The following is a 15,992-nucleotide window of genomic DNA, read 5'->3' on the forward strand; positions in this document are numbered from 1 at the left end:
CACATGAAAAGTTCTGTTCTGAAATTTGTTTGACTTATTTTATGACCATGACAAAGTCATTCTGTTTGTTCATAGCTCATCTTTCAGCGTCTACAGCAGTGGACTTTGGGGAGATGCTGTTATTTTACAGGCATTCTGCTTTGCAATGTGATATAATTTAAGTGAGGGTTCTCATTAGCTCACCGTGGAGAAGTTAAACATGGTCTCGCCCAAGGCCTTGCAGTGGGGTTTGCTTTTCTGTCACTGGTTTGCTAGGGTCAGACTCAGACGTTGTTCTTACAGGCTGGAGGTGATGGGAGGATTTGTTTTGTTTTTTAAGTTGTCTTTGACTTTCTGCCTCACTTGAAAACATCTGTAGCCCTGGACTCCTTTTTCTAGTAGTTATTATCCTTCTTTAACTCCTGCATGTTTGTATAGACTACACAGACATCTAGGTTTATTAAGTTCTTCATACCCATTTAATGTATTAACTCTCCCATTCTTGGCTTCTCTGAATTGATTGCAACATCACCTTGACTTGATTATTTACAGGTAAGTTTTCGTTCCAATTTTTTTTTTTGCTTTTAAAATCATCTTGATTTTTAGAGCTAGAAGGCAATTTAATAATCTAGTCTCAACTTTTGCTGTTTCACACGAGCTTTTCTTTCATTTGACTTTACTTTTCCATGTCACTCAACACACACTCCAAAGAGATGTGCTCTGGTCTTACGTCCTGAGAAAACAGCAGCCGCCCTTGTACGCATTGGTTTATTCATGAGTATTAGTTGCGCTGTGGGCCAGACACTATGCTAACGTGCAAAGGTGAATGAGACCATAGACAAGTGGGACTTCGCATTAGTAAGCAAGTCGTGGAATCCACTGTGTTAGGAATGACAGTAATGAAAGAGAGACCTCCTCCATTGGTGATCATGGGGGGGAACACCGAGGCAATCTTCACAGGCTTTTCAAGTAGTCTCGGTGTACCATCTAACAGGATGAGTTGGAATAAGGCAGGCAGAGGGAAGCTTGTAGGAGGGCAGGCAAGGCAAAGGGAAAGGCTTGTACAAAGAAGAGGCCTTTGAGAGCGGCACACACTGAGGATTGTAGGGTGGTTCCAGCTTCACTGGAGGAGGAAGAGCACCATGTAGGAGAGCAGGAAAGAGGCTAGTGAAGGCCACTGGATACAACTTCGCGTGCCGCCTTGTACACAGGCAAAGGAGTGTTTGGTTGTTGTTGCCCATAGATGATTGAGAGCTGACAGTAGCCTTCAGACAGAGACTGGAGACTAATTGTATTTGCATTTCAGAGCTATAAGAGGGCTTCAAAAGGTTTGTGGACAAATTCACTGATCTAGTCTTTGCACATTCCACGAACTTTTACAAGCCCCCTCACATGACTCTGTAAAGAATGGATTGCAGTGGGGAGAGCCAAGGAAACAACTTAGGCTATTGCTGTCATAGTCAAGACTGTCCTCGGAGGCATTGCCGGAGGAGAAGAGAGGACCAGTTAGCTCTAAAGAAACATTGCCCAGGACACATGGACAGGATTCAATGAGTAAGTGGTGAGAATAGAAGACAAGAACGAGACCTCCAGGTTTCTGGCCTTGACCAGTGGGTGTGTACGGCATCCAGTATGCAGGCACTCAGTGGCCTTTGAAATCATGCTGGTGACCATCAGGCGCTTCTTCTTGATGATGTTCTTTCCTGAATGATAGATGGCAGCCTATTCCACTGCCTCTATATACCCCATGTAGTTTTTTGTATATGCGAGTTGGTTTCCTTATTTACTTCTTGAAACCTAACGCTGTTTCTTATCTCTAATTTCTTCTTCTAACAGCCACTTCTGTGTGCCATCTCAGACCTACCGAATCCCAATTTCTAAGACTGTTTCCTGGGAATCTGAAAGTTAAGCTCTCTCTGGTTTAGAGATTAAGTCCTAGGCCCATTGTTTGAATCCACCAGCGACTCCACAGTAAAAAAGAGGTGGTAGTCTGCTCACATAAAGATGTATAACTTTGGCAACCCAATGGGGCAGTTCTACTCTGTCCTGTAGATTCATTTGTTTTTCAATGTCTTCAGACATCACTGTAAAACCGTGAATCTGTTGGCACAGAATTGCTTTTCTTCTATTAACTTTGCATTAGATCTCATTCACGCCCATGAGTTCAACCAGCATTTATGAGCCAGTGGTCCTGAATATGGTTCAACACAAAATAACCAAGAACTACAACACAATTCCCCACGAAAGTTACTGTATTTCTCTGACTTGTGAGAAGGAAGACAATTATAACCATGAAACTTAACACTTTCACAGGCTGCTAAGATCTTGAGGGATTCTCTCCTAGTTTATTCCCTGAATAGTATTTAGTAAATGAAAGACTTTCAATATATGTACAGAGTATAAGCAGGCATTCTTTAAAGAAATAATTAAATCATAGTTTTCAGGAGGGCTTCTGTTACACTTCACTTCTGCCTCTATTTTTATACCTTGCTCTTGACATTGAAATTCTGGAAGGTCATTATGAAATGTCACTGGACCCAACAATTTGATGTTCAGGTAAGAGGTCCTACTAGGATCATCTGTAGTTTGAATTTAGGAAGAAGAACCATCAGTGGGGAGTCCCTGCCATTACGCTTTTCCAGTGTCATTTCCTTAATGTCTGACTACTGGGCTACTATGCCCGCTTTGCCTGCATATGGTAACGTCCCCACTGTGGCCTGGGAAGCTCAGGACAACCGCATCCGGTGTTGTCAGTACCTGCAGAGAGGCTTCCCCGTTACCAGATAGGACGTGTTTTTACAGAAATATCAGAGAATGCTCCTTGTCATGTCAGCAGTCATCCTTTGCATGTAAATTGTGATATCTAAAATGTCATCTTTGCTGATTCCTTATTTATTCCTTATTTTCTCTTAACTGACTCTTCTGTGTTTAATTAATTAAATCTTTTACCAGAATAAAAATGGAGAGAACCCCCTTCCATTTTCCTCCACTCCCTGAAGTCAAAGTCGAATCTACCAGTTGCTCCCTGCTACTGAAGTTGGTCCCTAACTGATGGTGACCTCAAAGTGCTGCCTGTTCCAGCGCCATTCCTATGATTGGTTCCAGAGTATGTTGTAATCAGTGGCATTTTCAAATGGCTGATTACTAGGCTCTTTTTTCTTATTCCACCTTAGTCTAAACCAAACCAAACTCACTGCTGTGAACTTGATTCTGACTCATGGTGACCCTATGGGACCGGGTAGAACTGCCCCTGTAGAACCCCACCCCTGCCCCTCAAGCTTGACTGGTGATTTTAAACTGCTGACTCTGCGGTTAGCAGCCCAGTGTGTGCCCACTGTGTCCTCAGGGCTTCTTCAGGTTAGTGTATCCAAAAGAGTCAGTGCCGATTCCTAGAGACCCTCCCTGTAGCACAGGGGAGAACTCCCATGTGTTTCCAACTGCCCTGGGTAACTGTTAACAGGAATATAAAGCCCCGTCTTTCTCCCAAGTAGTGGCTGGCAGTTTTGAAATGCTGATCTTGAAGGACGTGCCCAGTACGCAACCATTATGCACCAGGGATCTTCATCTTGCTCTAGAAGCTGCTAAGTTCTGTTCACCATCATAGCAACACCCAGGCCTCCTGACAGATAGGTGGTGGCTGAATAGGAGATGCATTGCCCAGGAATCAAACCCAGGTCTCTTACTTGGAAAGCGAGATTTCTACCACTGAGCCACGTTTCCCTCCAGGTTGATCTGTTGCAACAGCAACGGTCACTCTCCTAAGTATCAGGACTCTTCCCTAGTCCCTTTTATTTATTTTTTTTCTCTAAATGTCTAAGTTTTTTTTTGTCCCTGCGAAGACATCTGATTTTTCACACAAAGCAGTATATGTTGAGAATTTCTTTTCAACTCTTTAGAATAAACTGCCTTGACTCTGAAGAGCGTATTTCCGAAATATATTTTAAGGAAATTGCGAGCGCCCGTGGCTTCCATGTTGACTGTATGTGACAGGCTGTGAAGAGCCCTTCGCAGACCGCGCGAAGTCGTCGGACTTAGACTAGCTTTGCATGGAGACACTGCCTAGTGTTTGGGCTTTGTCCCAGTGCGTGCACACCTGCAGGGCCAGCGGGTGAGCTTGCCTGGAGGGATGCCAGGTGGCAGAGCAGCATCAGGGTTGCAGTGCCGTGACAGCTGTGCCTCGCCTCCGCTATTGGCCAGCCCGAGCTGCTTGCACAGGAGTTAGAGGTGAGTTGCACCTGTCCAAACTACAGAACAGAAATAATACGGTGCTTGCCCAACATCCAAAGCACATACCCTCCGACTCTGTATCATGGATGTTAACCAGCACGTTTCTGTACAATGAGGTGAGGTTCTCTTACATATCTCTATCGGAAAAATTTACCGTGGTTTTTAGATCATGTGTTTGTGCACCCAAAAGACTCCAGCTTGTGTGGAGGTTATTTCCTCCACAGAGTGTGACTTTGAAGGTCTGGACTAATGACAGCTCCCGCGAGGCCCTGGAATTCCTCGGAGCCATCTGTCAGCCCTGCGCCGATGATGGTGGGCACTTCCTGATTACTCCTACCTCCCCCTGTATTCTGGTTCACCCCCATCCTCCTTTTCCACATCTTCCATTCGCAATATCATAAAGTATACCAAGGGCTCAAGTAGAAAGCAAATGTTTTGAGAATGATGATGGCGACAAATGTACAAATGTGCTTGACCCAGTGGATGGATGGATGGATTGTGATGAGAGTTGTACGCGAGCCCCCAGTAAAATGATTTTTTTAATAAAAGAGGAGACTGGTAAGTATAAGACTAAGAATGTGCATCTCTCTCATTCAAAGGAGCCCTGGTGGCATGCTGTTGGCAAGTTTTGAGCTGCTAATTGGAAGGTTAGTTGTTAAAATTCAAACAGCTCACAGGAGAAAAATGAGGCAGTCTGCTCCTATAAAGGTTTACAAAACCTCAGAAACCCTACAGAAGATGGCAGTGAGTCGGAACCAACTCAGTGGTAGGGAGCTTTTGCTTCAAAACGAATCGCCATTGCCTTCATGTGTTCAAGCATTCTCAATGTGGTTCTATCCACAGGGTGACGATACAGGAATGAAGAGTAAAGTTTATCATATTGCCAAGGAGATCACGAGCTCAGAGAAAGTGTAGGTATCTAGTGTTTTAATTCAAAAGATGTTTCACCCATTGGTTCATTTCAAACATTTCTTTCATTGCCTTTTTTTTTTTAACAGCTTTGTGGACGTGTTAAAACTTCTACATATAGTAAGTATCTTCTGACATTTTCTTCAAGCCTAAGATGATCTCTTTTTGCATCTTTGCCTATCCTAAAGAACTTATAGCCCAACTAGTTTAAATGACTCCTATGTATGTACTCGTTTGTGATTTCTAATTCACAGCTGTAGTTTTTAATGTGTATGTGTAAACATAGGAGTTTTCTAAATGTATGCATCTCATGCGTGTGTACATATGTTGAAGTGCTTTCTGTACAGTGGAGCCTGTATTGCTGCTCCTCCAAAGTCGCTGGAATTTGTCTTCGTAACAAAGAGCTTTCAATATGATAGTTTTTCTTCTCGGCCACTTACAGAAGATCTGCTATCTGTAGAATTTTGCACTAACAATGTACTAAGAATGTCAGGATCATTGTTTGTTGAAAACCATTCCTATGTGAATAAGCTTCCAGAAACTGACGCTGAAAAGTACACATTTTTACAACTAACTTTTCAAAGCTGTCAACTTGAATGGCCTGTTGAGAAACAATGGTGCTGGGTTTAGTTACATGTTCACCTTTCTCAGGCACTCCCCTGCACCTGCAAGTTTAGCACTTTCCAGTAAGCATTGGCAGGTACAGTGCTTTTATTTTAATTATATTGTAGCAGCATATTAAGACCTAACTAAAGTGAACAAGTAAATGTGGTGAAGAAAGCTGATGGTGCCCGGCTATCAAAAGAGATAGTGACTGGGGTCTTAAAGGCTTGAAGATAAACAAGCGGCCATCTAGCTCAGAAGCAACAAAGTCCACATGGAAGAACACACCAGCCTGTGTGATCGAGTGGTCCCAAAGGGATCAGTTACCAGGCATCAAAGAACAAAAAATCATATCATTGACTGCACACCTCCATGATAGGATCGCTGAAGACAAATGGGTGCACAAGCAAATGTGGTGAAGAAAGCTGATGGTGCCCGGCTATCAAAAGAGATAGTGTCTGGGGTCTTAAAGGCTTGAAGGTGAACAAGCGGCCATCTCGCTCAGAAAAAACAAATAAGCCCACATGGAAGAAGCACACCGGCCAGTGCGATCACGAGGTGCCCAAGGGACCAGATATAAGGCATCATGCAAAAAAAAAAAAAAAAGATATGTGTGTGTATGTATGTGTATATATGTGTATATGTATATATGTATGTGTATATATATATTATATTAAATGAAGGGGGAAGTGCAGAGTGGAGACCCAAGGCCCAAGTGTCGGCCAATGGAGATCCCCTCATAGAGGGGCTTAAGAGAGGAGATGGGTTAACTAGGGTGTGAGGTAGTATTGATGAAGAACACAGCTTTCCCCCAGATCCTGGATGCTTCCTCCCCCCAACTACCATGATCCGAATTCTACCTTGCAGGGCTGGATAGGACAGAGGCTGTACACTGGTACATATGAGGGTTGGAGGTACAGGGAATCCAGGGTGGATGATACCTTCAGGACCAAGGGTGTGAGGGACGATGCTGGGAGAGTGGAGGGTGAGTGGGTTGGAAAGGGGGAACTGATTACAAGGATCCACATGTGACCTCTTCCCTGGGAGAGGGACAGCAGAGAAGGGGGGAAGGGAGACCCCGAATAGGGCAATATATGACAAAATAACGAGGTATGAATTACCAAGGGCATATGAGGGAGGGGGGAAAGGGGAGGGAGGGTCATGGGGGAAAAGAGGACCTGATGCAAGGGGCTTAAGTGGAGAGCAAATGCCTTGAGAATGATTGGGGCAGGGAATGTATGGATGTGCTTTATACAATTGATGTACGTATATGTATGGATTGTGGTAAGAGTTGTTGGAGTCCCTAATAAAATGTAAAAGAAGAAAAGAGAAAAAAATGATTAGGGCAAAGACTGTACAGATGTGCTTTATACAATTGATGTATGTATATGTATGAACTGTGTAAAGAATTGTATCAGCCCCAATAAATTGTTAAAAAAATAAATAAATAAATAAATAAAGACCTAACTAAAGAAAGGGGTAAAGTACAGGAAACAATAAAGAAACTGAAGTGAAATTCACTTCCATGGTGTCATTGTTAATGGATCTTAAACTTAATTGATGAGAAAGGACAGATTCACAAAATAGACACCCGTCTGTGGCTCTGCAAAAGCTGTAATTATTTGCATTTTTCCTTTTAATAGACACATATGAACATGAGTAATAGTGATTCATATTCACCAATGATTTCTTAGCGTTCTAAACTTGGTCCAGTGGAAACATGGAGGTCTAATTCTTGTGGCAAAATCTCTAGCATTGAAAGCATTTTCTAAAAATATAAAAAGAAAGAAAATTGTTCAATCACATAAGAAATTACTGCCCTGTGAAGTTTGTCATGGATCTTGACTGTTGGTCATTTCTTTTTTTGTAATGAATTAAAAAGAAAAAGATAGCATTTGGATCCCAGTATTTCAAATGCAAGAATTGGGGTCAATTAAAATAATTCAGTGAAAGGTGGTGGTTTAGAAGGTATTTGAATTTGTTCAATGTTGAGCCTGCTGTCATTTAAAAATGTTTCAACGCAGAGTTCAAAGACTTTTGCTGCTGTGCTGTTGTCTAAGTAATTGAAAGGAAGAAAGAAAAAAAGTAAATTGTTGTTTTCTGATACCCAGAACACATCTGGAATAAGCACCTTGTACTCGTTTTCTATCTTTTCTGACAAACTTGTTTAAATAGAAATAGAAACTCTCCAAGAATATTTTACCTATCTGCAAATTAATTGCTAAGCCCTTAAAGGGTGGGAAGGACCAAAAAAGCCTGGAGTTAGGAGGCAGACTTACATCATGTGAACATCTGTTTATTATCTCAGCAAACTCACATGTTGAGGATGCTGTTGTGTATAACATAGCCCCTGTTGTCATGATGCTTACAGTCTAGTCCACTGTGCCTCGATTCATCATGCTGAGGGACTGAATTGTTTTTCTTCTTTTTACCCTTTCGATCTGTACTAGAACTTTTTTGGTAACATACAATAAAAATGACATAGCCATAGGAGATTTATAGATGATCCTATTCTCATGTTTTGACTAATCGCTTATAGAACCGTAACAAACGAGAGGTGAATCCCTGTCTGCAGATCACATGTTGAGAAGCACTAATGTGGTTGATTCTTTTTTTCCTTTTTATTTTATTTTTTTTAATTAAAAAAATTTTTTCTATTTTTTTTATTTTCCTTTTTAACTGCCTGTGTGAATTCCAGAAAATAGACAAGTCTTTGAGAGCTTGTTCTTCCCCTTTGCAAAGTATTAATAAACCCCTTCCAGAATTAAGGCATATGACCGACTCTACACTATTGTACATGCATATATCGGAAGCTCTCAAATGATCCTTTTATTTTAAAACAAAAAAATCTTTTAACAAATTGCCTTTCCTTGATATCATCTTCCTGTTTTTGAAGTGCATGAATGAAGGGGAATTATTCATTCCCCGACTATAAGCCATTAGATATTTCATGATCCTATACTTTCAAATGCCTTTTTTAGGGGTTGGGGGGGGCAGTTACTAAAATCATATTTTAGTGAAGTTAAGTTCGATGAAAGTAGGTAGGGAAGCAAATTCTTTACTTTTAATTTCATTGTTTTAAAATCAAGGTACTATTCAGACTTTCTTAACTTTATAGGGTAGATCATAGGCACTATAATGAATGGACGTTCAGACTAAACTGTTTCCCATGTCATCTCAGGACTGATGGACCTGCTAGCTTCCCTTGGCCTCGTTCCAACTGCCGCGGAACAGACTGAGCCATTCTCAAACCACCTTATCCTGTCCTGTCCGTTTTTAAATCCTCCATCTCTCTTATATGAGTCAGAGTAGATCACCTGCCAAACCTCATGCTAGCAACATTCTCCTAGGGTAGGTAAGTGTTAACTTGGCAAAGCCCAACCTTAACGGGTGTCTTAACAAGAGTACATTAGCCAGTTGCTGCCGTTACTGAGAATAATATTCACCCAGTCTAATGTGGGCACAGCCAAAGGATCTTGTTTCTCTTCTTCAAAAGACATCCCACAAAAGTATCAAGTGAATAGCTTTAAATACTGAGCATGGCTGAACTCACCCAAATGAATGAACCTTACTGTTATGTGATAGAGAATCCCTCCCAAAATACATGCATTAAAAGGATTAAGATAATCTAGTGCAGTGGTTCTCAACCTGTGGGTTGCGACCCCTTTGGGATCAAACTGACCCTTTCACAGGGTCAGTAGCAAAATTACAGTGATGAAGTAGCAGCGAGAATAATTTTATGCTTTTGGGGTCACCACAACATGAGGAACTGTTTTAAAGGGTCAGAGCATTAGAAAGGTTTAGAACCACTGGTATAGTGGTTGGGTTGGGCTTTTTGAGAAATCAAGTGCCCCAGAGACTAGAGAGGCAATTGTTTCAGTTATACACAATTTCCCAGGGGAAGTGGGCCAAATAAGTTTGGGAATTTATGATTTATAGAGTAATTACATTGCAAGGAATAAGACTTAAGGAGAGCACAGTGTGCTTTAAAATAGACATAAATTCTAGGAACCAGTTTGCTTGTCAGAGCCTTTGTTCACCTATTGCTGTTGGGAAAATATTGAACCTGTCGGGGCAAAGGAACTCTTGTGGTACAATGGGTTAAGCACTGGACTGTTAATTGCAAGTCAGCGGCTTATTAAATCCACCTGTCCATTTATTAGAGAAAGGTCACTCTGTCAGTCCCCTAAAAATTTACGGTCTCGGAAACCCTAACGAGTAGTTGCGCCCTGTCCTGTATGACGAGGCTTCAGCTCTGTAGCAGTGTGTTTAGTGCAGGGTTACAGAGGCAGTGGTAAGTTTTTACCATTGTTTTATGTGACATGTGTTTTGCATTATCTGCCATGAGCACCTGGATTTTGAAGTGGAATTTTTAACATTCATATTATTTCTAAATAAATACCTCATTGAATTCAAAGAGAAAGGAGATTCCTAAATGTTAGTCTGTCCCTTTTAGCAAATGGTAGCACCATGCATGTAGCTGCCAAAGTCAGAAGAGTAGAATTTGTTCTCCCCCCCCCGCCCCCCAAATGCCTTTTAGTAGAGTGACCACATGTCCTGGTCTGTCTTGCCATGTATTAGGAATAGAGCCCACGTCTACACTCAAACGCCATCCAATTTGGATAGCAAATGATGCCTATAAGGTACTATGTGATTTGGTCTCTGGTGTTGAGATAAGAATTTGGAGAGGGGAAGCATTCTCCTACTTTAAGACCCTGTCCTGGTCATACTGACGTCTTCTCCGTTTTTAGGTTAGTGCCAAGTTATGCCTTATCTATGTATTTTGCCAGTGTGATTTCCTGCAGTGTCCAGTCTGCCTTCCTTTTCCTCGTAACTAGTTCTTTGTCCCTTGGCCTTCTCATTTGGACCGCAGAGAGGTCTTCTTTGGCCATTGTGCTTTCGTTAACCTCCCTGTATGTATTTTCTTCTTGGCATTCAACATATCTTATTTATTCATTTATTTAAACTCTTTTTCTTTGGTTTCCTCTCCTAAATCTGTAACCTTAGTGAGAGTCAGGATTACATGTCTCAGGAGCTACCTTTTTAAATGGTAATAATTCAGTAAATATTTGTTGACTAAATGAATACGACAAGTTCTTGTTCACTGCTGTCAAGTAGAGCAGCTGATGGTTTCCAACTGCTGATGTTGCAGTTAGCAGCCCAACATGTAACCCCTACATCACCTAGGCTCCTGTATAGTTAGAATAGTTAGAATTCTGCCTCTACCATTGACTGTGTGCCTTGGAACACATGAGCCAAGCCTTGGCTTCTTCTTCTGGAAAATATGAATGACAATAATAATGCCAACCAGCCTGTGCGATGCTGAGGTGTCGAAGGGATCAGGTATAAGGCATCTTCAGAGAAAATAAATCTTACCATAGTGAATGAAGGGGTAAGTGCAGAGTGGAGACCCAAAGCCCATTTGTCGGCCGCTGGAGCTCCCCTTGCAGAGGGGTCTAGGGGAGGAGATAGTCAGTCAGGGTGAGATGTAGCACCAATGAAGAATACAGCTTTCCTCCAGTTCCTAAATGCTTCCTCCCCGCTAACTAACATCCGAATTCTACCTTGCAAGTCTGGATAGAGCAGAGGTTGTACACTGGTGCAGATAGGAGCTGGAGGCACAGGGAATCCAGGGCAGATGATACCTTCAGGACCAGGGGTGTGAGTGGTGATACTGGGAGGGTAGAGGGTGAGTGGATTGGAAAGAGGGAACCGATTACAAGGATCTCCATGTGACCTCCTCCCTAGGGGACGGACAGCAGAAAAGGGGGTGAAGGGAGATGTCGGACAGGGCAAGATATGACAAAATAATAACTTATAAATTATCAAGGGCACATGGGGGGAGTGGGGAGGGAGGGGAAAAAAGACTTGATGCAAAGGGCTTAAGTGGAGAGTAAATGCTTTGAAAATGATGAGGGCAAAGAATGTACAGATGTGCTTTATACAATTGATGTATGTATGGATTGTGATCAGAGTTGTATGAGCCCCTAATAAAATGTTTAAAAAAATAATAATAATGCCAATACTAATCACAGAAAGTTGGTGGGATGACTTATTAATGTAAATATTAAAATCCATGTTATTTTGTTTAGACATTAACAAATAAGCTTTTAGTCAAATTAATCAAAATGGAGTTTGTTCATTAAATACAGCCGACTAGATTTCTCCTTCTCTACCAGGACATAAGATAATATGAAACAAAAAACTCACTGTTATCACGTCAATGCTGACTCATAGTGGCCATCTGTGAGTTTCCAAGATTGTAACTGTTTACAGGAGTAGAAAACCCAGTCTTTCTTCCGCAGAGCTGCTGGTGGGTTCCAACCGCTGATCATGCAGATCGCAGCCCAACACATAACCACTGTGCCACCAGGGCTCCTACAGTGCATGAAGGCAGGCATTGTATCTGGTTTGTTTATTGCCAAGTTGTTATATCTTAATATCTATTGCATACATGAGGTCAATAGATTTTACAAAAGTCTTAATTATTTAGATGTTTTCCTTCTTTGTGACAGAAGTTGTCCAATCTAGAATTTGCTATTCTATTGTATGTAAATGCATTTTAAAGGTGAAACGCCTAAAGATACCTAATATAATTAAGTACAAATGACATAATGGATATTTGTTGTTATTGCTTGCTTTTGGGAGATAAGTTTAATAAACATCTCTGTAAATATGTTTTATAAATGTTAAAATTGCCGTGTGTGGAGCACGGAGTCAGCAGTAGGGAGCTGAGGGAACAGGGCAGGGCGGACCCGCTGTAAAAAAAAGAGGGGAAAAAAAGGTTAAAACAACACAACTAAAAAATACACATTTTGAAGAAAAGGTTGTGGTTAGAGAGTGTGCATTCTTTTGTACAAAGATGAACTTCTAACAGTTATGTGTACAAAAGCAAACAAAGCCTAACTCGCCATCGAGTCAATTCTGATTCATTGCGGCCCGATGGAACTGAGTAGAACTGCCCTGTTTCCAGTCCTATGCTTTATTGGAGTTGAAAGCCCTTTCTTCTGTGGAGCAGCAGGTGGTTTCCCACTGCTGGCATTGTAGTTAGCAGTGCAACTGGTACCCCCTACCCCACCCGGGCTCCTGTAAGTAGTACTAGTGATGAAATATCATTGCTGTTCAGGTTCCTGTAGGATTAAATATATTTGATCTTCAAAGTTTTAGAGATTCCTTGCTTTGTGGGGATCTCAGTCAGTGTCATGGAACAATGTGTGTATGAATTATTAACCCAAACACCAATTTGTTGTTTACACCTTCAATAAAATGTTCACAAAAGAAAAAACCAATAGAGCTTTTCAAGAGTGGTATTGACTATTGGATAAGTGTCTCAAGGAGTTAAAACTATACTTGAATGTGGAAGGCATACCCTTTCAAAAGCAAGAAGTGCTCAGGGCGCTTCTTTGGTTTCTGGAGGTTGCCAACAGATTTAGAAAGGAAAAAAAAGGCAATACCCAAATAAAAAATAAATAATTTATTCCTCAAAATGTTTTCTTTGGAGAAATGCCTTAGTATAATACATAAAGCTAAAGGAAATTAAAATGTCTATGTACATAAATAGTCACATCTATTAATTAGTAAAAATGCATTGTGAAAGGTGATAGAAGTCTCCGGTTCTCCATTTTCCCCCATTTTTAAATCATTTCAGCCTCTCCTGATGAAAACACCCTGTCTTTAGAGGCTTGTGAGCCCGGCAATGATCATTTCTTGTGTAGTGAAGAATTTGCCCTTGTGTTCTGTTGACGAGGTCACCTTCACTGTTGAGCAGTCCCCTCATAAGGGGTCTGCCCTGCGCTAAGGGAGGGAAGCTCATTGGTCAGAGGGCCTTTCTTTGTCCTTTTGCTGAGTTAGTTACTTGCTTTCCTGACAGTCATTTGATGTTTCCTTCTCTTTATCTATGTCTGTCTCAGAGCTCTTTTTCTAAGTTTTCAGGGATTTGTGGATTTTAAGTGATCTCAATGTGATCATTTCAATTAACCATGACTTTAATCACATAAATGGCCTTCCATTGAGCACTCTGTTCTGCAGCATGCAAATTGAGTTATCTAAATTAGCTCTTTTAATTCTCATCACAGAACTATCAAGTAGATGTAATTCCTGTGTTTTAGGAGATAATGTATCTCTGAGAATATGAGGGGGATTCAAAAAGTTTGTGGGAAAAAATCCCAATGTCATCCTACTCCATTTTTTCCAAGGAACGTTTTGAAGTCCTTTCATGTTTAAGCTTCTTTTTTGAATTACGTCAGTTGCCCAGGAAACCAGGGAGATCAGTAATGTTATTAAACAGAGTTGGATACTTGTGATAAATAGTTGGTTTCTGTCATGTCTGGTACAGTGGTAGCACTGATGTCCATACGAAATGTCATCAGGTCTGAGCAAGGCAAGCATCCTTTCATTGAGGAAATGTTTTCCTTCTAAAACCAAGCCCAAGTGTTAGCCTAGGACTTTCCCTTTCACGGTTGCACACTCATTTTTCCATGTTTATCGTGGTACTTTGACCTCAGCAGCTGCTTTGCTTTTGCTTAATAGGAAGTGATTCTGAATGCCCTTCCAGGAGGCAGGGAGTCCTGCAGAGCTCCTTATCTGTCCATATGTCCACTGGTCTTTGTAAGTTGCCGTGTCTTGATCCTGGTTAAGTAACGCCCGGAGGTCAGGAAGCGCAGGCAAGACAGCTGGTTATTAAGTCACATACTCCTCTTTGTCACTGGAGATGTATGTAGAGCCTGACCTGATGAACAAAGCCGTCTGTTTTGTGCTTCATTGCCTCCCGTAGCCGACTCTGATTTATTTGCATCGATTTTCCCTTAGGTTTTGCCTGTGTGAGCAGAGCTGGCAAGACTAGTTTGTTAGTGCCTCAAAGGATTGGAGTGTTCAACAAACTGGTTCTCATTCTTATTTGTAGGTTTTCTGGGAATATTACTGAACAAGAGAGAGATGATTTACAAATGGACTAGACTTTTGACAGGTGTCAGCTTGGGTACCCTGGAAGAGAGCAAGGAGTCTATACGAGGGGGGAGAAATCAAGGAGTGGGTGATGAGTAAACTATTGGTGGGGTGCAGCGGTTGATGAGTTGTTTAAACTGTTGATACAAAATTGATTATCTGAAATGTAAACTCTCACCTATTTGACAATAAAAGATGTTAAAATAGTTAAGATGAAAATATCCCCCCCAAAGAAAATAAAGTAAAAACAATAATATGATTTATTTCTAATCCAGAGACCCATTTCTATTTCAAAAAAATTCAAATCACACAGACATTCAGTAATTTATAACTGCAACCTAGAGGGTAGAAGTTTAGGTAGGTTTCGTGTTAGAGCATACTGAAATAGATATAAGATACAGTTGGTACCGGTAGAGTTGGTAGCTTGTCTAACATTTTCACACTTGAACTTCCTCCTCCTTTCAGATTTCAACCTCAGCTTCTCCAGGGTGAAAAGAAGGCTCTGGCCCCCATTTTTGCATGCTAACACTGCTGCATCCCAGATGATTTAGCCAAGGAGGCGCTGGTGGATTTAGGTTCTCTAGCACAAAAATAGCTTTGCCTCTAACTCTTAGGCGTCATTGCACTTTCCCAAATTATCTTGGCTGTTAACAATTTGAAAAATAATCAGACATATGTTGCAACCATCCTTTCTATTAAAACAAAACAAACAAACAAAAACGTTTCTCCTTCAAGCGGCAGCAGTGCTGGAAGTAGCTGAGGTTCCTGAAGAGCTGAGAAGTTAGGGATTCCGTGTGTCGTCCTGCATGCACGAAGGACGTCTGGCACTGGGCTGTGTTGCTGTTAGGTGCCATTGAGTCGGTTCCGTACAACAGAATGAAAGCGCGCCCTGTCCTGTACCAACCTCACAGTCCTTGCTGGGTTTGAGACCCTTGTTGCAGCCACTGTGTCAGTCCATCTCCTCGAAGGTCTTCCTCCTTTTTGCTGCCCCCCCCCCATTTTACCAAGCATGATGTCCTTCCTCGAAGATGGGTGTCTCCTGATAGCTTGTCCACAGCACCAGAGCCAGAGTACAGTGCTTCCAGGGGCTGGTGACCCGACATGGAGAAGTGGGATAGTATGCTCAGGGTAATGTTGCACAGGCTTATGGAAGCTGTGAGTTGCCAAACAGGTGCTTGACATGAGTTGTATCTGCCTAGGAGAAAGGATGCCCATTTCTGTTTTCAAAAATGCATTATGGGGAAAGGAGAGGGCAAAAGAAAGAGATCAAGCAATGAACTAGATGGTAAATGGGTGTTAACTTAGTTCAAGTTGGATGAAGGATAGCTGTC

At 41.6% G+C, this 15,992-nt stretch overlaps 1 protein-coding gene across 2 annotated transcripts in view; it reads left to right on the forward strand.

Moving 5' to 3' along the window:
* The window catches only part of FGD6 (FYVE, RhoGEF and PH domain containing 6), a 123,514-nt gene that overhangs the window by 58,691 nt on the left and 48,831 nt on the right, over positions 1-15,992 (forward strand). For both annotated transcript variants that reach the window (XM_075551163.1, XM_075551164.1), the window contains exons 4-5: positions 5,050-5,117; positions 5,205-5,235. In XM_075551163.1, coding sequence (XP_075407278.1) covers positions 5,050-5,117; positions 5,205-5,235 — 99 coding nt within the window. The remainder of the gene's footprint in view (positions 1-5,049; positions 5,118-5,204; positions 5,236-15,992) is intronic.

The sequence above is a fragment of the Tenrec ecaudatus genome, chromosome 6, assembly GCF_050624435.1.
Source record: "Tenrec ecaudatus isolate mTenEca1 chromosome 6, mTenEca1.hap1, whole genome shotgun sequence".
Classification (NCBI taxonomy): domain Eukaryota; kingdom Metazoa; phylum Chordata; class Mammalia; order Afrosoricida; family Tenrecidae; genus Tenrec; species Tenrec ecaudatus.